General features: G+C 45.0%; 2 protein-coding genes across 7 annotated transcripts in view; one reads left to right on the top strand and one right to left on the bottom strand.

Moving 5' to 3' along the window:
* Positions 1–23,934, top strand: part of ralgps1 (Ral GEF with PH domain and SH3 binding motif 1) — a 158,592-nt gene that overhangs the window by 66,949 nt on the left and 67,709 nt on the right. The window lies entirely within an intron of this gene.
* Positions 4,082–23,202, bottom strand: angptl2b (angiopoietin-like 2b). Its single transcript, XM_061260216.1, has 5 exons — positions 22,622–23,202; positions 15,210–16,068; positions 8,061–8,254; positions 6,208–6,478; positions 4,082–5,881 (listed from the first exon to the last, which is right to left on the bottom strand). Exons 2-5 carry the CDS (start codon positions 16,033–16,035, stop codon positions 5,682–5,684), a joined length of 1,491 nt encoding a protein of 496 aa, XP_061116200.1. The 5' UTR covers positions 16,036–16,068; positions 22,622–23,202; the 3' UTR covers positions 4,082–5,681.

Genomic DNA, 23,934 nt, shown 5'->3' with positions numbered 1-23,934 from the left:
CACTGGGATGTTATGCCATGATGCAATAATCACACATCACAGGAGTAATTAGAACATAATGGCAGAACAGCCAGTTACAAAATGCCTTTGTGCTAACAAACTACAATAAGAGTTGCTTGTAATTTTTTTTATCATGCATATACAGTATTATCTAGTAGTTATCCCAAGAACAACATTCATACATCATATTTACATGGACATGGAGCCTAACAACATAATAATCCTGAGAACAGCAGGGCAACAGGGTAGCGTGGAGATTATGAGCATGTTATCCATCTCCTGCGAGTGAGATTCCCAGGGCTGCCCTGCTGGTGCTCCCTTTATTATGAAGTGCATGAACTAAGGTAAATGCAGTTCAGATAATTTCACGGGTGTACAGTAGCGATGCAGACACCCAGGGGACTGAAGCGCACATCTTGTGACCAGGTGCCTGCTCTCGCAGGACGGCAAATGGATCGCCAGAACATTGCCTCGAGGACAACAGGAAACCATCGCTGCTTTTCTCTGTTAATTGCTCAGGCCAGGCCTGTGGGGATTTCACTTTTGCCATGGAGCTCACAGCCAGCTTTGCCCTGTCATGGCTTGGGCCCACCCATTCGGTAACCCACCCTGCTCAGTAACCCACCCTGAGAAACTAACAGCCCTACTGCGCTTCCCAGTCTGTGTAAGATCCACCCCGAACCGCCCATATTGGCACAGAGGAGAACGGTGAGCACCTAGCCACCATTACTCTGCTCACAGCCAGCAGCCATATATTGGCTGTGAAAGCTCATTTGACAGGTGTGACAGTGGAAGAGATTAATGTTTTCCTAAAGTGTCCCCAAGACTCATTTTTCTCTCAAAACATAGTTGGGCTGATTTTTGGCCCAGCCAGTCCCCTGCTCACAGTATAATTATTAATACGCTTTGAGCTGCCGCCTGCCCAGTTAGTACACAGTCTGTTTTTTAGGCCTGTGGTGATACTGTTCTAAATCAGCAATATTTAACATGTTGGGATTTGTTTTATTTTTTTTATTTATTTATTTATTTATTTATTTATTTATTTATTTATTTATCTATTTATTTATCTATTTATTTTTTTTATTTATTTTTTTTTTTTATTTATTTACTTTTTTTTTTTTATTTATTTTTTTTTTTTTTTGTACTGGGTATATTTTCATTATTATTTATTCAATTAAACGTGTTTGGGCAGGACATTGTTAGCAAGCTAATGGTCGCCCTGAATGCAGGATATTACTTGCGTTTCACACAAATTCACTTATGTTCTGATGAAAATAGGCATACTATTTGTGCCATAATAAGCCCACAATAATAACACAATAAATGGATAGCATGCCCTCAGGAAGGCAGAAAATAATCAACGATACAAATAAACTTTATGAGGCAAACAATGGCAAACATGAATAAGCTGTTATCGTCACCATTATAATCACATAATTATTATCAGCTCCTTTTTACACTACACTAATATGTGTAATTATGTATAATATTTTAATAGAATAATTATGCCACATTATTGCAACCATGCCACAGCATGCATGACAAATTAATTATACCATATCTTAACATACCATTGACAGCTTGTTGTGTAAGAGGTCATTTTTGATGTTCCAGAGTTTTAATTGACAGACACAAACAGAAAACAATTAAAATGCATTACCTTATAAAAGCTACACATTATGATCTCTGAATAATACAGATGTCGGACACAGAAGACGATTGGCTTGGTGTCAGAGTAATTATTTTGCTGTGGTTCATGTTGGGTTATTGTCCATTGTAATCTTTTTTTTAAAAACCTTGGAATGTCTGCATTTATAGAATGCAGCACATTTATTTTCCTCCATTTTGGCTCTCTTCCTCTGCAGGAAAAACACAGAATTCTGCCTAACGTGACCTCTGGCAAACCAACATCATGTCTGCTACCCCCCTCATTAGTTCATTATTATGTTTGAAGCCAACAATTGAACTCCTCCTCCACCCTCATGCTGTTTAGTATTTTGTTAGATTGGCCACTGCAGGGCATTGTGAGTAGGGGGGTTGGTCAGCAAAGCGCAGTTAGGGGGCTCTGGAAAATGTGCGTGGGCAGGGGGCCAATGACTCTCCAACTTTTGACCCCCTTTGCTTTTAACATCAGTTAAGTCTCTCCACATAGGTCTCTCAACATAACACTCATAAATACATTTTACAGTGTATATGAGAGAAATTATTTCTGGAGAAATTGTTCAGAAATATGAGTCAGTAGTTTATCTGAGGGGTCCTAACATATTTTCCCCTCACATGTATGAACTGATTCCTGTGTCCGTGAGGTCAGTGCTGTGTCAGGTGCAAAGGCCAGTCTAAGTTCATGCAGTAGTACCCAGCTCCCGCAAGGCCCCCTATGTGCTCTGAAGTCTGGGAACGGGGGCGTGGGGAAAACTGAGCCGGAGAAGGGCATGCTGGGTAAACTGTCACCAAAGTGCTGCAGGCAAGATGGACACAAAGGACTATCAGTACAGAAGCTTGTTGAATGTATTTATTCAGCATTAACAAAGTGCTCTTTTTCTATAGATCGTTCTCATAGGTCTTTCGTGTTCGTATTCTGTTCATTTTTCAATCAATATATTTGTGTGGGGTCATCCTTTCTTCACCTCAGTGGCAAATGGGAGCGTTGAACAGTTAACATTCCATCAGTCTGTTCTCACTCCATCAGTGTTAATCTCCACGCCTTTATGCTTTTTTGATTTTCTCTTAGATTTTTATGCCCTTGTCTGACGCATTGTTTCATTTGAAATATGTAATGCTCATGAGCAGGCCCACTCTAATGTTGGGTGGCCAACACCTCAGAAATCAGTTGCAAAATTCAGTGCCATGACTGGAAATTTCAATACTTATTTTTTGTTCTTGTTAATTCCTTTCGGTTGTCTACTGATACATTGAATTACATAATGACCTACTCAGTGCGCATTAAAAATGAAATGCTTCATCTCAATGTATTAATAACATACAGTCTGAGTATAACCAGGCTGTGGAACACAGTTCCCGAATCGCAGAAGCGCTCACTGCTAGCCTGTGGATCGGTGATGTCATTTTATAATCCAGCAAGAAGTAAGGAGGCTCCCATGGAGTGGCTGTAGGTTCACGTGTTGTCCAAACTCATTTCTCCTGGCGCTGCCGTGTCTGCGGTTGAAAAGGGAGTATGAGACACGGATGCTAGGGTGATGTCAGAGGGGGAGGGGCGTGAGCTTCCTCGGCAGGTGACCGCAAGCATTTCACCATACCTGCATATCAGCATTTCTACCAGCCTGCCATGCAGACAGAGTTCTGTTTATTTTGGCTCCTCTATTACACCATCTCTGTGTACCCTTTGGATTACCTTATTCAAAACATATGTTTTTTTTACATCACGTAAATGCCATGTGTCTGTGTGATGTGTGTTACTGGTTGGATCTTTCCTTGTTATGCACATTATTCTACCATTTATTCTTATTAGGCAGCATAACGGCATATTGTAGACAAAATCATATTGACCTCCGAAGGTACCCTGTGGTATCTGGCACCAGGATGTGAGAAGCTGATCCTTTAAGTCCTGTAAGGTGGAGCTGCTGTATATTTGACTTGTTGTTCCAGCACATGAGTTCTGGGGAATTTGGATGCCAAGGCAACACCTTAAACTCTTTGTATTTTTCTTCAAACCATTCCAATGTCACAGGGTGCATTATCCCTCAGTTATTAACCTTTTGCTTACCGTCGAATATGTCCCACACCTTTACATGCGCTGTTGTTACATATCAATGTTATTCTGTTAATCTGTGAGTGGTCATAATGTCTTGGCTCATCGGTGTATAATCCCATAGTCTCTAGAGGGAAAGGATTGTGAACCGAAATGAGTTGAATTACAGGTACTAGTGTTTAAAAAAAAAAAGAGGGGAGGAAATATATAAGCTGTCATTTGATTTGCAGCCTGACGGACCTTTAACCCCCTGTAGTTTCTCTCTGGTCCCTCTGAAAATTTATGAATCGTGGTGGGTGAATCATCCATTGGCCACCTTATCTTGTCTTTCAGTGCCTGCCAATAATATGGCAATGAGGAGACTCGCATAGCTATAGCTGTACATAGTTTATTGCAACAGTCTGGTGATACATGGGAGGTTTGATACATTATATTACAAAATACTTTATCGACATGACTTTTATGTACAAACAAAAGACATGTTGGATCTCCACATACCAACACTTTAATTTATACAGTACATACAATGCATCACTGTGAGTGATACATGCTAAGACTGGGTGCCAGGGTTGGATTCCACTTGAGAGGGTGTTGACCCTTTATCATGAGGTTTTAATGCTTCAAAAGAGGTCCGCTAGTGCCTACGGAAGACCATCAGGATTAATATTTGACATTTTTGCTGATGATACATAAAGTCAGTTGGTCAGTTTCCACAACCAAAGAAACCAAACCAATGAAATATTTGCATACTGTATTATCGTTTGAAAAGACTTGCCCTGTTCTTTCTTTATATAGATCTTGGCTTAGCCCACTATTTAAAAAATATCCTGTGCTGCTATGTAACGTTAGTATTTCTCAGCAAAATTATTTTGCCAAGGACATAATCAGCTTGGTTGTGCAGCATTTTTACAGAGACAGATCTTTGGATTGCTATTTAACCTGTCATGCCATCAGCCATTGAAGATCATTTTCCAAGATATAGGCCTTCAGCAGCAGAAATAAATACATATAGCATAACTGCTTAACCCCTAACCCCATTCCAGGAGCTACCCGAAGTGAGTTCTACAGAGCAGACCGGACTGAACTCTTCTCATCTACTGAATAATGTAGTTCTGTAAGTTAGTGGCTAGTCTAATAGATGCTTATATATCAGGATGTGTTTCAGAAACCATTAGAATCACTAGTTGCCTCCAAATAAATAGTCAAATCTTCCAGATGAGCAGAACTATTTCCATTTAGCAGAAGAAACTAACTTACTAAACTTCACTGGATACACCTTCCTGTGTCATTCTTTTATTTTTTATTTTTCCAAAGAATTATGTAAAGCGATATTGTACACATCACGATATTTTACAAACCTACGCTGCTGGCTCAGAACTGTGGTACTGCGAAGCTGTGCTCTATATTGTTTTGGGGGTAAAGCATGCTGTTTGCTTCTTGTTATAACCAGGTAAAAACTCTTGATGCCTCAAGCATTTCTGATTTCCACACATTTTTAAGATTTATAGAGGGAAACGTTGTAGACGAACGTCTTCATTTTTGCATTCATTCATAAAACAAATATCGTACTCCAGGGGGACCCAGCAGAAAATCGGTGTAAAAAATAAACCCGCAAAGAAAAAACCCTCAGCTGTGGAAGAGTGTGAAGCGTTGCACTGAAGCCAATCCAAAAACATCTCCCGTGCAGGAGTCTCTTTTCTGAGATGTCCTTGGTATCCTGCTAGAGGGCGCTAAAGCCGGGAGAATGTGCTTGTCTTTGTAACCCCCAGCGAGGTGATTGCACTTTCACGCCACAGTATCTACATTTACATGCGGGCAAAAAAAAATAAATGACTAGAACAAAACGTGGGAATAAAAAGCGACAATGGAAAGCTCAAAAATGCTATGGATTGCACTTTTTCACAAGTCAACAGAGTGGAAAAGGCCAGGGTAAAACTGAGGCCTTTCATTGTTGTCTCTTGCGTGGCGGTTTTTAATGAAAGGTGTTGGGGTTGGGCCGGATCATCATGACCACCTTCTTTAGGGAGTAGGCCCCGCCCCTGAACTCGGCCCAGTAGACCCCGTCCTGATAGCGGCTGCGGTAGTGCCCGCCGCGGTACCACACGCCGTTCAGGTTGGAGTGGGCGCAGGCGTTGTACCACCAACCACCTTTCTGGTAATGAGCACAGTTACCTGGGGGGACAACAAAAGCACTATGAGCTGTCAAATCCCACAGAACAAATCTGCCACTTATTCGGCACTTTGCTTTGATGCCATTTAGATAAATACCTCCTTACCTCCTGGTCTTTAGGTTGTTATGGCAACCTTGTGTTGTTGCTGTTTGTGCGTACACATGCCTGTCTCATGCTGTGAATTTACTGTCATTTACTGTATGAAAAGAGCAACTGTGTGGTGTTAGCATGCACTATGCTAATGTTGAGTGTGATAAGAGCAGAGCATCTTGAGCACGCTGGGTGGCCCAGTTTTACTCTGACACTATAGGGTGCTGAAAAGGTCACCTGTGTACACGTCGTGATCCCTGTCCAGTGTGGTGAACTGCTTCCCGTTGTGCCAGGTGAGGGAGTCGCCCGCATTGCCGTGGTAACGGCCCACTCTCAGCTTGTAGAACTCCGCCTCGGACTCGATCCTGAAGCTCGCATACTCTGCAAACACCTTCCTGCCAGACCAGTCCTCCAGCGTCACCAGCAGCTTGTAGTTCCCCTGATTGGTCAGCCAGTAGATGTTGTCCAGGCCCAGCCAATACTCACCGTCGATGTTGCCAAATCCTTGCTGTGGAGTGGGATGAGAATCATTTTTTAGGATGGGGCAGCCTCCATTAAATCACTTTTTTGTGCTTCCCTGATTTGGGAAAGGCCAGTCGTCAGTTTCTGAGGGTTTACACTGATCAGCTGCTCATTTCTATCCTAAAATCCACCAGCTGGACTGCACATGTGGCACAAGCAGATCACAGCACCCACCTGACTTATGCTAAAATAATAACGGATGGCATTAATGTAGCACCTTCTTATCTTGTGATCTCAATGGGCTTTACAGAGTGGGTGGGAGATTCGCCTCCTCCTAATATGTTCTGACTATCCTGGGATCTTATCAGAGAGTGTTTTAAGTTGAAAGCCACAAGGCAAGTGATTCGCTGAGATGTAATTGCTGGATCCATGTAAGACCGGTCTTTGTAAACCATTTCCTTTTCCTCATACTATGGCTCTCATTACCCCTGCACATGGTTCCAATAATGGGGAGCTTATATTTTCCCTGTTGTGTACTCGTGTGTTCTGACTCCCACGTGTTTTAAGGTGCATCGCCAGGGAACTGGAAACTTCTCCTTACGTCTTTTGCAGACGAGACTTCTCGACTTCAAGGCACACGGTGCATCTGCTATTCGTGCCAAAGGGCATACATCTTGAAAGTATTTTTAAAAAACTATTCGTTTTTATCTGTACCTCATACTTGTTTTTTTCGATAATTTTAATGTATGCCTCTAATTGTAATGCTATCCCTTGATTGACGCTATCCGGTATTGCAATGTCCGTTTTATGACTAGAAAATCCCAGTAGGCATCAATTTGTTTTTTGTAAACAATGCATTTTTAAAAGACAAGACTTAGCCAAAGGTGTTTAGGGGAAAAATTTTAAATGAGTTGTTGAACGTTTTTTGTATGTTCCCGCAAGTGAGCCAAGCTGCAACCAAGCTCGGGTGACTGTTATTTGTGCGTGTTTGAGGTCTAGTAACTGCTTGGAATTGGTTTATTTCAGTTCTGTGTAGTATGAGAGCCTTTCTTCGTGCACGTGTTTTCTATTCTTCCAGTTCGAGCTCTGTTTGGAAGACGAATCCAACAAACCTGAACTCACGTGGCTGTTATGAGTCACACACCAGTCAGCGGCAGCCGCTAGCCCGGCGCAAACCACGTCAGCTAGCAAGTGGAGCTATACGGCACGACCACCACAGAGGGGCCACCGTGCAACTGCAGTTACTCATTCACCACGCAGCACTGAAACAAGACGTATAACTCACACACATCAAAGAGCAGCGAAGGCCGTCGTGATTTACTGTGCGGATTTTGCCGACGGTGACTACATCCTATTGTTCGTTGCCAGTTCAGGTGTGTTCCAAGGGAAAAATCGCAATTCAAAGTCTGTGTTTTATAACCGCTGTTTTTAGCTCGCGTTGAGAATGAAATGTTTATTTTTTGAGTTGGCAGCCTTGTCGTGTGTGACTTGACATTCTAATGCATCTAGTCTTGCCGTGAACCACCGTACCAGAACTGCTCCCAGAGCTGAGATTCACTTATCTGTCCCGGCTCTGCGTTCGCCCCGGCACTGGTTGAAGGGGGAGGAGTGAGGGGTTGGGGCCTTACCTTGTACGTCTCCCAGTTCCTGAAGAAGTTGACGGATCCGTCCTGCCTCCTCTGGATGACGGTCCAGCCGCCGGGGTCGTGCCTCTGGTCACACCACGCCTGCATCAGCCGGTTGGCGTTCTCCGGCTTCACCAGGTACATCCCGCTGGTCCCGTGACCCTCGTCCAGCGCCTGCAGGCAGTCCTTAAATGGCCCTGGGGGAAGACACACAGATTCAGAGGGAGATACAGTGGACTGTAGACTGTAGACTAGTTGAAGATTATAATTGATTTAAGGTAAAACTTTCTGACCGGTACGAAGAAGCATATTAGCCTTGTATTAGTTTTCTTTTCCTAAAGAAGTTTGAAACGTCCTCATGTGGTCTCCACACACTGTCATGTCTGGACCGGATACAGACACTTAACGTGAGCTGCGCTACCGAGTAACTAATGCTATGCTAACACAGGACCTCCTCGGGATGCAGACACACTATGCTAACACAGAACCTTCTCAGGATGAAGACACAATTGTGCTCCTATTATTGATTGACAGGCCTGTCATGCCGGGACCTCAGAGCATCCTGAGAGCAGGGGGCTCCTCCGGTTCCTCCCAGCCTCCTTCCCAATCTCCCGCTCTCAACACTCTCCTTCCCCGGCTGGAAAAACTTTCAGAGGAAAAGCCAGGATTGACTTTGGCCGTCGTTCCAGCTGTGGAAATTGCCGTCGGCTGCAGGGGCCAAGAACAGCACTGGCATAGGCGAAAGGGAGGCCCAGTTACTGATTAATGGAACGGTAGCCGATGGATGAGTGTAACAGCAGGTACTCTGCAGCGTCCCGGGCCACGCACCACGGCGCTTTGGGAAAACCCGGGGGCTGCTCTCGCCATTAAACAAAACCCTCTCGCACTCGGGTTTCGCATTTCCGCTTCAGTAACCGCAGTCATGTTTGGAAGTCCTGATGTCCGTTACCACCTTGCCCTGTGACATCCCCGATGTTAGAAAGACTCAGGGGTAAGTGGGGAAAAGTCCACTACGAGAACAAGTCCAGGTTTGCTGGAAACTACATCTCACTCCCTTTTTATTTTATTTTTTTTAAACTAGGGCTTTATTCCCATTTTTTTCCCCTTGTTCATCCTCAGAAAAGTTTCACAAGCTGGGAGATACTTCTTTGCATTCTGCAGTCCTCTGGTTGAGTTGCACAGCTATTGCATTGCACAGGCAACCCCATGGCAACCAGTTAGTGGGAGGAGTAGATATCGCACAACGTAGGAATAGCATGTGGATGAAAACCCTCACCTTCAGTAATGGTAGGACCTGTTATGACCGGTTAAGCATTATGGCTGCCTGCCACATTCAAACCTGGTATATCCACGGTTATTCATTCATTCGATAACTGGACATTCCAACCAACAGCCCATATAGTATTTACCTTTCTGAAGATACCAGTCCTGTCACCTTGCTGGATTTGACGTTGCTGTATATGATATTGAGTACAGTTTTTCAGTGCACGTCTTCTTTTATTGTTAAAACAATAGCATTCAAGTTTTTTTACCTATAGTGCATTCCAAAATTTTCCATATGGTAATATCACATCTGCAGACATCATATCAGCCAATGAATGTTAGAATAATAAAATACAATGATGGTCAAAAATCATCAATGACCAGACTTCCAACCATAAAAAAGTACGATCGTAATTTCTTCTCTTCACCGAGAAATCAATTCCTGCGGATTTGAGTCCAGACCAAAACATTGGGAGATTTAAAAGGCATTTCAAGGCTGTAAATCAGATTTAAGTTTTGTGGATTTCTCCAGATGAAAGATGGGAATCACGCCATGTTAATATGTTAACTGGGAAAGCTCATGGTTTTTTTCCATCCCACTGTCTCACAGCAGCGTTTTTCCGTAAGGCTGCTCTCTCTGCTCACGACTGGACACTACTGTTTTTGACCGCGTGTCCTGACCTATCCGGAGATACCAGCCGCTAAGAACGCCATTGAGGGTGCTGAGGTTTACCTAGTCTGGAAAAGCTCTCCTGCCTGCATGTTCGGCAAAAGACCCCCTGAGTGAAAAATACGTGGGCGGTATGGCACAGAGTGCCACCCTCTTCTCGGCGGTAATTGCACAACACACGGAGCCTCTGTCCGTGCGTGCCAGCTTCGGTTCGGATACAACCGGAGAAATCGAGTTGGCGTTTCCACCTCGAGCGCCCTGTCATTACGTGAAAGCGGGAATGCTCGGCTATAAATAGGCACGTTTTTAAGACCTGAAATAAATGAACAAGGAGCACTTTGAGAAACAGGTGGCGTCCGCCTAAACGGTTTCGAGAAGTGGTCTGAAGAAGTGCAATTTCCTCTAATCTACTCCTAGTGTACACATGTCCTAATGGCCTCGTACTGGAACTTAATGCATGGATCCATTCATTAATGAGTTATTTGCTTTCCGTGTTTCCTTTTTCTCCTCTGGGGAATTGGTAGCCTCAATGCCTGATTTTGAGGTCTGGTGACAGAACTGAGCGCATTTGCGTGGCACGTCGTTTGCCTGCCTGCCATTCAACCTGCCGCTGGAGAGGAGGTCACAGGACCTCCCGTTTCTCTGGGTTATGGAATCACAGCATGATGGGACCTGAGCCCCGAGGAATGAACGGGGTACTGTTCGCCGAGATTCAAATACCCCTACACCTTTCGAATTTATGGAGAACCGTGTTTTGCCATCGTTTCCACCGACCGTTCTCTGCACGGCATGAAATTTCCAGGGCCAGTTGTAAAATCCCAAGTGTAAACTCTGAGCCCTGAGCCTGTTGTGATTAATGCAGATGACACGGCTGATTAAGCAGGGGGGGCAGGTGGGGGGTCATTAATAGGTTGTCAAATGGCTAGCTAAACTCCCTGTCTGTGTGTTTCTGACTGACGTCACCTGTTTGTTTTACTTCATCAGTAAGTGAGTGCAGCAGCTACCAGTAGATGTGCATTTGCAGTAACTTAAATGTGACCTTTTCAGCGGTGATGATGAGGAAGGCTTCCAGTCTTGGTGGCCCATGAGACCACTTTCCCACCTTCCCTTGTGAACGCGCATGCAGAAGGAAAGGATTTGTTTGTTTCTTCTCGGCTGTGAGTGGTTCTGGGTTCCCAGAGCAGGACCGTAAACGAAGTTGGATTATGCAGTGAAAGTCACAAGTGACAAAATCTTTTATTTTATGACTAGTTTGGTTTTATTTTGATGTTTCATTCTGATGCATTAAAGCCTGTTCAGGTTACATCTCCTTTGTAATATTGCCATCACTATAGCTAACCTCTGGTGTTGGTGAATCTACTGTAGATAGAGTGGGCTGCATGACATCTAGTCATTCTGTTCATTTCATTCACACCTGCTGTCTTTTGAGTGGGAGCGTGAGAGGATTGGAGCCTGACAAAATGTGGGAAAATCCGAGCTGTGGGCCACGTGCCTCATCTGCTCTGGCATGGAGCAGCTTTGAACCCATTCCAGGAATCCCAATCATTGCATGGTATTAAAAATACCTCTGTCACTTGCCAGGGATTAGTGTCAGTTAGCACCAGGGTCCCGTGTTGACTGATGAGTCATTCTAAAGAATTATGTATTACAAGGCAACAGATTTATAGGTGCCTTGATTTGTTACTAAAGTCTGTCTGAATCACTCTTTACATTTAGCCCTAACATGGGGGCTGGACTGCGACCAGGTATCACATAAACAACATCCATGTCACATAAACAACCATCCACATCCAGACCGAATCCATGAAAACTGAGTATTTCAAAAAGCAAAGACTGGAGCACACAGATGAGAAAAGAGCATTTTAATTGTGCAGAACTGATGCTCTTCAGTGCTACTTCGTCTTCATCAGTCATGTAAAATGGACATATTACAAAAACAATAGTTATTAATTAAACAATTCCAAGAAAACTGACTTTGCTAGAGTTTTCTCTAGTTTTGAGGCATTATATCTGCTCGAGAGTAAGTCAGAAGATAAGTAAGAAATATCTGTAAATAATTGCAGCGGTAAAGCCACAGTGAGCAATGGGAAGACACAATGAGTGATTTCCCGGTCCAAAAGCTTGTCAGACAAAGCCTCTTGTAATGCTGCTCATACTGATTTCAGTTTGGCTACTGAATACTGGTCAAACTGCTGAAATGTGTTTGTGTGATGCAGTCTAGATTCTGTCGTTGTGCGATGTCATAATGTTTGTGCATGTTTGTACTTGCGTGCGTCTCTCACAAGTGCTACTTAAAGCTATAGATTCCTCTCACAGCTTCCTTCTGAAGTTCGCTCCCTTCGCTTCCCTTGAACATGCAATGTGATTCACCCTTTAAGGTGTGACATGTGAACAGAATGTTCTTAACTGAACATTGTAATTCTGATCTAACAAAGCAATGGACTTTCTAGAACATTTAGAACATAGCCTTACATTGACTTCTTTAAAAAAACATTCTTAAAAACTCTTGAAAGGGTTAATATTTCCACTGTCACTCCTCCTTATCTATGACCTGATTGTGGCAAGATTTGGAGCCCTAACAGCTCACCGTGAGTGAAATGAAAATAAAAAGAGACAGTGAGGGATCGGGTGCTATGCAGACTGCCTGAGAGAAAAGGAGTATGATTATTATACCATACGGGCAGAGATGGATTAGGTGGCAGTGAAGATTTTATTTCAGCTCTGATTGCTTAGAGGTATACCCCAGACAGCAGAGCGAGTGAGTGAGATGGGGAAATCCCAATGGCATCCAAAGGGCACACCTCAGCACACTGCTCTCTTTGGGGAAAGCAGGGTAAGGGGTGGTAATTAAACTCTCCCTTTCATTTGCTAATGTTTCCGTCTCTTCATGTGAGAATAAGGGCTAATATTGGAGAGGAAAGTGTGAGAGATATTTGTTCACCCTGTTTGCTCTGGCCACATGCCGCATTTCACACTTGCTGAAAGTGTGAAATGGAAATTTGAACGTGCTCTTAATTGATTTGAGCACATTCGAAAAAAGGCCCCAGCAGTGTGTTTTTCAACGGTCTGGTTTTGTGAAGGTCCCAGCTGGTTTGACTTAATTTTTTTATGAAAATAAGAAATATTGAAAAATTGTTATAGGTGGTGAAAATCTGATTAGTGAGCAGATTTAGTAGCTACTTTGGCAGGGACTAGCTTGTTGTGGTCAGACTCATGCTGGTTATTCAGGGCCTATGGGAGAGTGTTAACCTGCCTTTCTCTTTTCCTATTATGTGGTTTTGTCACACAGACACTGGTAATCTCACATGTACACATCTTTGTGAAGGTGAGATTGAGCATGGAATTGCATACTCCACTTTGTCCTGCTAGCCCCTCCCCCCAAAGCCAGCATTATTTGAGGGGGGATAAAGTCAATCCCATGAAAATAATTCAGCGAAAGGGAAAGAAAAAGAGGAAAAAAGGAGATTGGCTGAAAGATTGGCTGTTACCCAGCTCCCAAACCTTCACCAGTTCAGCTAATATGTTAAAATACCGTGTGATTTATGCATTTGGTGGCATATTCTTGTAATGTACAGTAAGTGGATCCCTGACTTGTGGGGTTGGAACCTGAAAGCGATGCTATGGAAATCAAAGATCATGTCCTGTATTATGGAGGATGTTTGTGCCTGCAGAACATAGTATCACTGATCTGTGAGCATGACTAAGGAGTGGTTATCAAACAGAGCAGACGGATGAAATATGGGGATGAATGTGGAATGTGAGGTGCAGGAAGAACACATGATCTACTGTGCCCATACCTTAGTCACTGATACTAACCAGTCTGAACATTCTGCTGCTGTACACCAAGCTGAAAATCCCAGTTGAACACTACATTTCAATTATATGGGGTCACAGACAAATATATCTTAACTGTGAAAAAATATCCTTACTTATAAGGTGTCAGGCCGCTTTGGGAGCCCTGGCTTTCAGCACCTTTTAAAGAAGGCAGCAGTTGCTTCTTGGGCTCTTCTTGATCTCCCAAACACAGTTACCAACGCATAGAGGACCAGGTGTAATCAGAGTGGCAACAGGTCTGATTCTGCTCCCATCCCCAAAGAATCACACTGAACTGTTCCAATCGTAGTTTCTGTTAGGAGGACTGATGAGGAACCGCTTACTCGTGTGACAGAGGTGGAAAATTCTGGCTCAGAAAGTAAAAGTTCCTACCCATTATTTTGTTCAAATCACCTGGATTTGCTCAATTGTAAAGCACAATTCTTCAGTTAGGAGGTAGAACTAATTTGTGAAATCAGCTGTCTGATTGGAAAAAACACAGACTTTTACTTTCTGACCCCTGGACTTTCCACCGCTGCTCTGCATATATAAGGCGATGTCCTCACAGCACTACACGTAGGTGTCTCACAGTGGTGACATTGACATACTGTATGCCTTCTGTATTAGTTCTCATGAGGGGCTTGGCATCTCCAGTTTAGTGCACACAAAGATGCTCTTTATTTCACGAATATGCTTTGTTGAGTTTGGGAAGGAAACAATGTGGTCTCATCACGTGACCGGCTTGTGATGTCTGACTTACCAATGCGAATCCGTCCCTATAATACAATCCAGCGCAATGATGCCAAAACAGATGCCTTATTGTAGTTGGCTTTTCTTGTCTGATTGTGTGGGACTGAAAAACCCAGCGAGTTCCTCAAACCAGCGATTTATGAGATTTATGGCTGTGGTATTGTCTGGTGACTAATGGATCTGGCAAAAATGTTTGAGTGTAATATTTTTGACAGCTCACACACAGCTCTTGTTTAGATTCACCCCTCCCTGCATCTTGGAGAAGGGAGAACAATATAATAAATATTTGTATGAAATACAATTTTTTCACATTGTGTGCTACGCCCACCTTCGGATTTGAACCTTGAATGAACTTAAAGGTCAGGTTCCCTACCACGACCCTATATCCATGCGCCCTGCATTCTAGCTGAATAAGCCACTCGAATGAGGCCCTTAGTATTACACTGTAACACTGGAGGTCTAATGCACTTTCATGCCATTGATAACAAGCAACTATGTTATATTGTGTTCTGTAATGACAAATCCAAAGGTTGCATTGTCAAGGCCAGAAACAAAAACACAAAGCAAGCCAGAAATGACAGGAAAAAGAGTAAAGAAATGGCTACAGTGGTAGACCTTCCTGGGCTAATGAAGGACACATAAAACGGGAGACTCACCAGAGGGCTTGTCCGAGGTGGAGGGACTGTGCGTGCCACTGGGCATGGTTGGAAGTGGAGGCGGAAGGGCCTTGTGGTTCTGGTCGCTCTGGATCTCGTTGGTGATCTGATTGGTGAGGCGGGTGAAGGTGGGAGGGTGGTAGGGCCGGACCACCACGGGCGGGGAGGCCGGAGGCGGCTGGGGGGCGGGCCGGACCACCACGGGCGGCGACCTCTGGCAGTGTTCCTCCAGCTGCGAGATGAGGACCGACTGGTTGCTGGCCAGCGAGGCCAGGTGCTGGTACTTGTGCTCCAGGTCCTTGTAGCGGTTGGTGAGCTGCAGCATCTCGGAGGTGTGGTTGAGGATGCGGTTCTCCAGCTGCGAGAGCTCCAGCGCGTTGTCGCGCTTGCGGATGATCTCGTGCAGCAGCTGCATGTAGAGCTGCGTCACGCGCGAGTTCATGTTGCGGCTCTCCTTGCGCAGGAGCTTGACCTCATTGACAATGCCCCCGTCCACCTCCACCAGCTGCTGGAGCGTCTCGATCTGCCGCTTCTGCTTCAGCAGCTCCCCGTTCAGCAGCTCCAGCTCCTGCTTGTTGACCCGGTTCTCCAGCAAAGCGTCCGGCTCCTTGGAGTTCACGCAAATGGCCCCCGTCACCTTCTGCTGAGGCACGACGAAGGTGTAGGAGCACTTGTCCGCCTGCGGGGGGTCGGCCGTCCGCTTGCTCCGGCCGGCGTACAGGAACTCCTGCTCCGGGCCTTCGTCGCTGCTCTGGAACTCCTGCGCCCGACACCCCGACACCAAAACCAGGACCAGAACCGGCACGGCCACCACAGGGAGCATCATGGCAACTGGGCTCGTCTGACACTGATCACCTGTCTAGAAAAAGAGAGAGCGATATGGATAGAGGAATCAATTTTTGGAGAAGGCTAGAACAATTGTGACCTGAATGATGTCTGAGTCAAAAATTCAATGTGAAACGTTGAGCCCAGCCTAAAACATGACCTCAGTGTTAAAAGAACTGATATTTATTTCTTACTCAGTTGAAGCCTGGCTACAAAATCACATGAAGTGTTTGTTCCTTTCTCCGATAGTATCTGGATAGTGTTCAGCCGCAGAACTTTGTTTGTTTTATTTCATTGTGGAGAACTTTCCATATACTATTGAGGATTTGGCTGTTGCAACCAGAAAAGAACTGGAGAGTTCAGCCCAAAGGATTTTTGTTCAAGGTCATCATCATTAATTCAGTAATTAGTGAATATAAAAACCTTCAATTCTGGAGCTGATTTGTGATGAGATGCACTCAACTCACAGCTTGGGTTTTCTAATGACGCCCGTCTTAAACGTTGGAAATTAAATGTAATCCAACAAGACTGCCAAAGCCTTTTCAAAATGCCACGTGATAACATTCAAGGAGGAGGGAAGAGTGCAACCTTCAGGAAGACCGAGCAGAACAGCTTTACAGACAGCCTGCTATTTGGGCAAATTGCTGCCACGTCTGGCAGCATTGTTCAAGCATTCAGTTTGGCCTTTAGATGTCTTTAGAAGTATATGGCAATGTAATGAAGATAACAAGATATTCAGTCCATCTAGGCTCTTTTTGAATCAGTATCAATCTGACTTCAACGAGAGTCTGTACTACCTCTACTGAGCTGTTCCAGGCTACACCTTTGAGGCAAATGATACATTTTTATCATTTTAAAAGATCATAAGTTCTTTACACATTTATCAATTTTTTACTGCTGCTTATTTATGACACTTTTGAAACTTCTTTTTTATGTGGTGCACGTGTTCTAAGATCAATCACTCCCATACATTTTTGGTTTGACCTCCGCACTCCGCATCTTCCAAACCCCCCACCTCCAGACCCCACCCCTCTGCCAAGCAAAACACCATTGGGCCCCCGTGCCACCCTCTCTGGCTCGGGTAGCTGAGGCGCTTTTTGATGATGTTTTGCGGGCCTGTGTTTAGCAAGCCCTCTTCTGATCCTGGCCCTGTCCTTATTTGGGCGAGTGCCATTTTCATGAGTGCTTTCAGAAGGAGCACTGTGTCCGCGTGGAGCCACTGGCACTGACGGCACCGCAGGATGGAAACTGTGAGACGGCCGCCCGTCTGATCGATCGCCCGTCACCGCCTCATCACAGACACCCAGACAAAGAGGGGGAGAGCGAGGGAGAGGGAGCGTGTCTCTCTCGCATTCGTGCGCATGCAACGCACAAAGCCCTCATTTACAGCAGATAAAGACACCGGAGAATTTAATTTTCCAGCGCTTGGCACGGGGTGCGCGTTTTTGGAAATGTTTTGATAAAGTTTAGCGGTGAGTCACGGAAAGGCCCAGCCCCCGCATGGACACGTTTCAGCGGAGCGGTGAGCACACAGCTGGGCCTCTCCTCACCTGGTTGCATTCCTACCGTGGTCTTCTGGTCTGAGGGGCACAGTAACTGCTGGAGCTGTCCATCTCTGCTCCTCCCTTTAGCTCTGCCCACCCACCGTTTCTCCCTTTCCTCTTTTAGAAGCAGATGCTCTGCCTGGCTTTAAATGCTCCTGTTCCAATGTGGAGGAATGTGCTTGCGGGCACCAGTGGCAGCGTGTAAGCTGGGTTTATTGAGATGTTTCATCTGTTAATTATCGGAAACTGCGCAGTTTCGCACCATATGTTTGTATGTTAGAGCAGTATGATTGTTCCAACTTTCAAAGTGCAGGAATTTTGATTATTTGGAAAATCACCAGGGGCCATTTTTTTAATGGGATGTACAGTAGTGTTCCTATAAGCAGACGAGACATCCATGAGCTGCAGAAGCTTCTGCGTCTACAAAACAAGGGCCCTGCACATCCCCATGGGGGCCTTTTAACCGAAAACTGCTGTGGATCACATTACAGAGTAAACCAAGAACAACACCTCACCGCGGACCGGTGGGGCACAGCGGCCATCGGCTTGAGTGGAGTCTCAGGGGCCATACAGACCATCATTGTAGTTTGATGGCCTCAGGCTGTGATGTTTACAAAGATTACAAAAGAAGAGCGAGTGGGGATTGAGTGTAATATGTTAGACAGGCTCTTATTTTGAAGATGCTGTATGAAATATATCAGAATGACAACAAAAGGCCTTCCCGTCCTGCCATTGGCTGAGCTCCCCTTTCAGACCTACTGCATAAGATTTTTGCAATTTTCAAATTCGAGTACTGAGCTGAAAAGCTATCGCATCCATGGGCCCCCCAACTGTTTTCTTCCAATAATTTACTGAGCATTGTTGTAGGCACAGCTGGGACACGGGCATTAGGAGGTGAAGCCTTTCTCAGACTCCCGGAGTTCTAGTGAGTGAGGGATTTGTGACTTTATTTTGTCACCTTGTCATACCGCTGGCAGAACATGAACTAAGAGCTATCCCCAAAGACACGGGAAACCATTATCACTCTCAAAATGTCTACAGTTACAGCTGGAGACTGGGTCAATATAAACGTCTTCCCTTCCAGCGACAGCAGAATGTGGTGGTTGGTGTTTATCTACAGATAGCACCCCAGGAAATGGTTGTGTAGTCTACACAAGCCAGACGAGGTTCGGGAGCTGCGAACCACTGAACCTTGACTCAGTTCTTGATTTTTATCCTAATTTCAGCATAGCCTAGGCCCAGCCTTTTGAAATGGGCCTCTGGGCTTTTGTTTTTCATTATCTGCTCCTTCCCCATTCCTCCTGAGAGAGCCTCTTGTTTTTTGAGTGTTCTCTTTTGACCCAAGATCACTGGGTTAACAAAAGCTTCTTCTTTTCATTCACAGTAGCAAATGTATAAATAGCTTAAAGCCTACATGCTATTGTTTGTTGAAATTCGATTTTATGTCGGCCTCAATACTGTATACAAAGCCTGCTTTCGTGTTTATTGCCTATTCCACTCTTTCAGTAACTTCAGTCCATCGGTGCATCAGGGTATACCATTTTAAGAAATCATCTCTCTTTTTTTTTTTCTTCTCTCTTGAATCAGGGCCCCCCACCCTAACTTAAGCGACTGGCTCTGAATGTCAGTGATTAAGTGCTGTGGTTAGTCTGAAGCTCTGACAGAGCAGACTGCAGCAGACAACTGTGATTTCAGATGAAAACTTAATTAAGGAAAATAGAACATTTAACATTTATAGGATTGCTTTTAATTACTACTGAAAGCTTCTTATGACAAAGATTTCAAGCCATTTAGATGGTGTCTCTCAAGCAATCTTTTGCAACCTTGACAACTTCGGTTGGATGTCTTTGGCGATCTTAAAACAGAGAATGGAGAAAAGGAATTTAAAAGTAAAAATTGTTTATTAGATTCTAAGAGATGCGTTCAACGGTAAGACACTGCAAACCTTTCAACTTGAACTTTGAACCAATAAGGATTCAGAAACTATAGTACTATACTATACTACTATACTATACTATAGTGGCCACTACTCACTGAAGTTAATGGTCTGTCGCTGTTTTCTCTTGGGTGCTGTCAGTTTGTAGTCCAGGGACAGATACGATTTCTCTAAGCTGTGGTTTCACCAGGCTCTTAAAGCCCCCTTTTCATTCTCTGTTTTTCTTTCCTCCCCCCTGTTTGGAATGCCCAGTCATAATTTCACACCCGTCCCACCACAACATTCTCCATGAATTTGGGAGGGTGCGTACTAGCACGCAATCTTCCTAAGTGACGTTATTGCCATCTGCACATCCTGCATAAGGGCTTGTAACCATGGTACACACAGGTGAATTCGGGATTCGGCTGGGGACGTCTGTCAAGTGAAGAGAAAGCGGTTTGAAGGCTTGAAGGGCACTTTAAAAAACAAACCGTTCCTTCTATTATGGTATCGGGATTGCATTCTGGAAATTACATTGAGAAATATGTCTTCAACTAAAAGTCATTTTACAATTTGCCACCAGTTGGCTGTAATCTGTATTACACTTAGCTAGCATTAAAAATAAAAATAAAAATTCATATCGGAATAGTACCAGGCAGTCAACGCACTGGCATGGTACCCTTGAGCAAGGTTCTGAAGCTGAACGGCTTCAGCTAAATTAAGTAGCTGTGAAAATTGGTCACCTCAGATTAAGGGAGTCTGCTAATTGGATGAATGGTTTGGTGGGTTTAGTTTCAGTGAATGACCGTGTTTGTGGGGTCTCACACGGTGCTTTTCCTTTCTGCATGGCTGAATGTAATTAGAAGCTAGGCGACCCGGTTGTTATCTGCTTGTCCTCTCATTCCCGGTGTGAGCGTGACATTCCTGGCATTCCCAGTCAGCTCGTTAGAACGAGCCACAAACGTTGACCGACAAAGACCACACTGCTCGTGGTCTCCTGACAACACCATCACCATCTCCCCTCCTCCTGTTGCCCTCTAGCCCAGAACAGCACCCCACCCCCCTCCTTCGAAAACCAGCAGGGTTCTCTACACCAATTACTCAACTCTCCCTCTTTGTCAAATCTGTACTCACAAGAGTAAGAGCTATAAGCAGGATGTAAATCCAGGTGTGGACCAGGCCATTGTGAAATCCACTTTGTTTTCTTATGGTGTGCTACATGTGTTACTTTTGTTGTTGTTTTGAGTTGTGGCTTTGACTTGTGGTGTAGCACCCCAGCTGTGATAGGATAACATTGCGCGTGAACACTGTCCTTAGCGCTTTGCTGTAGGAATACATACCGCTGTACCGCAAGCCTCTGCCCCCAGACGCACATCTGACCATTACTCTTAAGCAATACACACACACGTCTGCTTCCAAGGACGGAACAGCTTGTTCTCGAACAGACGACAACAGCTTTTACCACCTCAACACCTCCATCACTGTCAGCTTGGCACACACACCGCTCTGAGGCTGTAAACCCATGCTCAAATGCCCTACTGCTGACTGACGTACTGTTTGGGGGAAAGAAAAAAAATACAGCACACTCAAATTGCATGTTCCAGTTCACCACAGAGCACCGGTGATGTAATTGTTTGTTTAGGTGGCCTCTCATTCACTGAATCTTATGGAACCGCTTAAAACTGCCAGTACAAAATAAGATGCTGCAGATTGGTTTTCATGGCTATCTTTGCGTGAAGTTCTCACTTGACTCCATAAGTCCTCACTCGTGCTCACCTCCTCAGAAAGAGAGAGGCGTTCAAATGCTGTAACAGCTCCTCAACAGCCCATACCTTTCATTTTTGTTTTATTTTCACTTTCCTGGATGCAGGAAAGACCCCCGGCTCAGTATTTCTCCTCAATGCCTTTGCTGTTCCACACAGTGGCCTTGCAGAGTGGCACTGTCCAGGCACATGTCTTCCATTACAGACAGGCAGTCACCTTGCTGTGGAATACAGGCAGGGGGCTTCAGGAATTGTTTCGATAAGCCCAGAAAGTCCCTCGCGAAGCCTCCTTATCCAAACACAGCGCTGGCAGCCGAGACAAAGCCGGGATTCAACAGAGACTCCTCTCCATCCACTTCAGCTCGGGGCTGTTTCCTGACATTTACTTCAAAAGCCATTATCTCACAATTTCTTCTTTTTTTTCTTTTTTTTTTGAAGGAATCAAAAAGAGAGACTCAGTCTCTTAGTCCCCCTACCACCAGCACCCCCTCCCTGCCCCGGACCCCCTGCCCCCAAAATACCGGCAGACCTCTCCTCTGCTCTGTCAGCAATGCAGTAATGCATCTGAGAAGCATACAGAGCCCCCTATTATTAGACCCTTCATTTCTCTGTGGAAAGGGTCTCCCCAGTGCCCATGCAGAGATGAGCACTGGCTCTTATGTAAATCACAAGGCTTAGTGGAAGTCAGTGGCTGCATTTTCTGTTCTACACCAGTCTTGCTCTGTGCAATCTAAACTGAAGTGTTCATCACTGAGGCTACGATACTAGCCCAGTATAAGTACAAAGCAAGACGTCCCAGAGGCTGTGGGCGTCACTGCCTGCTCACTTCCATTGTGTCAGAGGAGGATGAGAAGGTCACCACTGACTTGATGCTTATGCACGTGTGATGCTGCCATGAAAGCCAATGGCTGCTGCTGCCATCACGGTTCAGCGACTGCCTATCCTGGCCAGAATTCCTCCCAGGTGAAAAGCAATTTGTTTACCTGCTGTTGTCTGAGCGCATTACTGATGCAATTTGTATAGAGCCCCCTAGGTGCTGACCCCACAGTGCTGAGATCCAAATGCATGGGGGATAATGACCTTTTTCCTTCCAGTTTCCAATAACATTCTGCAAGCAAGCAGAACTCGAAAACAAATCGAGCACGAGTCTGGCTATATCTGATTTCGCTGTGGTGAGAGACTAAAATATTGCTCATGCTATCGTGCACACCAAGAGAGAAGCAATACAAAGAGAAAAGCAGAAGTACTGGAGGTAATAAAGAACATATTGATAGTTTGAACATCAAGCCATATTGTGGTGAAGCCATGTGCAGTTGCTACAGCTGTTTTCTTTCGGAAGCAGTTCTGAGATTGCAGTGTACTTACCGGGTGATTTAGGATTCCCCGCTCCCCGCTTCTAATCCCGCACCGTCCGGGCAGAGATGATTCAAGCGTCTCCTAGACTAAATGCATCACAAGTACAAAAAGCCGGCCTGAGACTTGGCTTCTGTCACTCTCTCTCTCTCTCTCTCTCTCTCTCTCTCGGTCTCTCTCTCACCGGGTCCCTCGCTTCTCCCCTGCTCTCTCTCTCACTCTCTGTGTCCTTTGTGTCAATTATGAGAGGTCAATTGCTAGAATCCCCCTCCAGACATCCGACACCTTCATTGGCAGTGGCCAAACTTGTTGCACAGTCCCAGGTCAGTTGAGGCCCCGCAAGGTTCTGCTCTTGAATATTTGCAAACATCCAATTGAAAAATGTATTTAAAAAAAATAAATAAAAAGTAGTTTTTTCTGCAGAAGAGTTAGTTTCCTTAATGGTTTGTTGTGTCCGGAAGCTCAGCATGCCAGCATGGTGTGGGTGTTCCCTGTTGCCTTGCAGACAGATCTTGTCACTTTCTGTACACAGGGTCCATCACATCTGCTTGCGGCTCCAAAGAGTCAGTCTTTTTCAACCTTGCCCCCCTCTCTTTCTCTCTCTCTCCCTGTTCTTTTTAAGAACAGAGCTTTGGCACTGAGTTTCAACAAGTAGTCAGGTTGTGGATGGAACCTCCCCTGTCTCCTCCCACTGGCACATGGAGACCCACAGGCATGAGATACAAGCCTCAGCCCCCCACCCCCCCCCACCCCCCACTCCCCCTCCCTTTTCCCTCCTCCTCCTCCTCCACCACCACCACCACCTCTCACTCTCCCTCCCCTGCTATTTCTGTCCGGAGCCGTTGCCTGCAACAGTTGCAGGGAAGGAGGTGATGTCACAGTAGTCCATACCCGGCCAGGCATGTGTCTGAGCCAGGTCCTATGGAGGATAGAGCCATCTGGAGACAGGGCTCTGAGTGCAACCACACCGACCTGCCTGCAGAGGGCAGTGTGATGAACAAGCTCCATTTACAGACTTGAGATTTTCTTTGGTCTGTTTTATTTTTCTTACCTTCTGGCATCCTCAGTTTTAGGATGTTTTCCTCATTTGCGGAACAAGTATGGGTTTGGTTAGGGTTATTGGCCAGTGCGTATCTCTGGATTGTCCAATCCTGTGGGAGCTGGACTGAACTCTGAATTGTAAAAATATCTCCTAGTGTTATGGAGGAATGTTATGCTATGTTAATTAGTCATGTGTAGGGGCTGGACGATCCCTTATTTATATTTATTTGGCTGTAGTCAGTGTTTTTGTTATTCTCTCCTGTTACATAAGTTTAAAATGATTT

The sequence above is a fragment of the Conger conger genome, chromosome 11 (genome assembly GCF_963514075.1).
Source record: "Conger conger chromosome 11, fConCon1.1, whole genome shotgun sequence".
Classification (NCBI taxonomy): Eukaryota; Metazoa; Chordata; class Actinopteri; order Anguilliformes; family Congridae; genus Conger; species Conger conger.
Note: the sequence above shows the minus strand (reverse complement) of the source record. Positions and strands in the feature narration are given on the sequence as shown.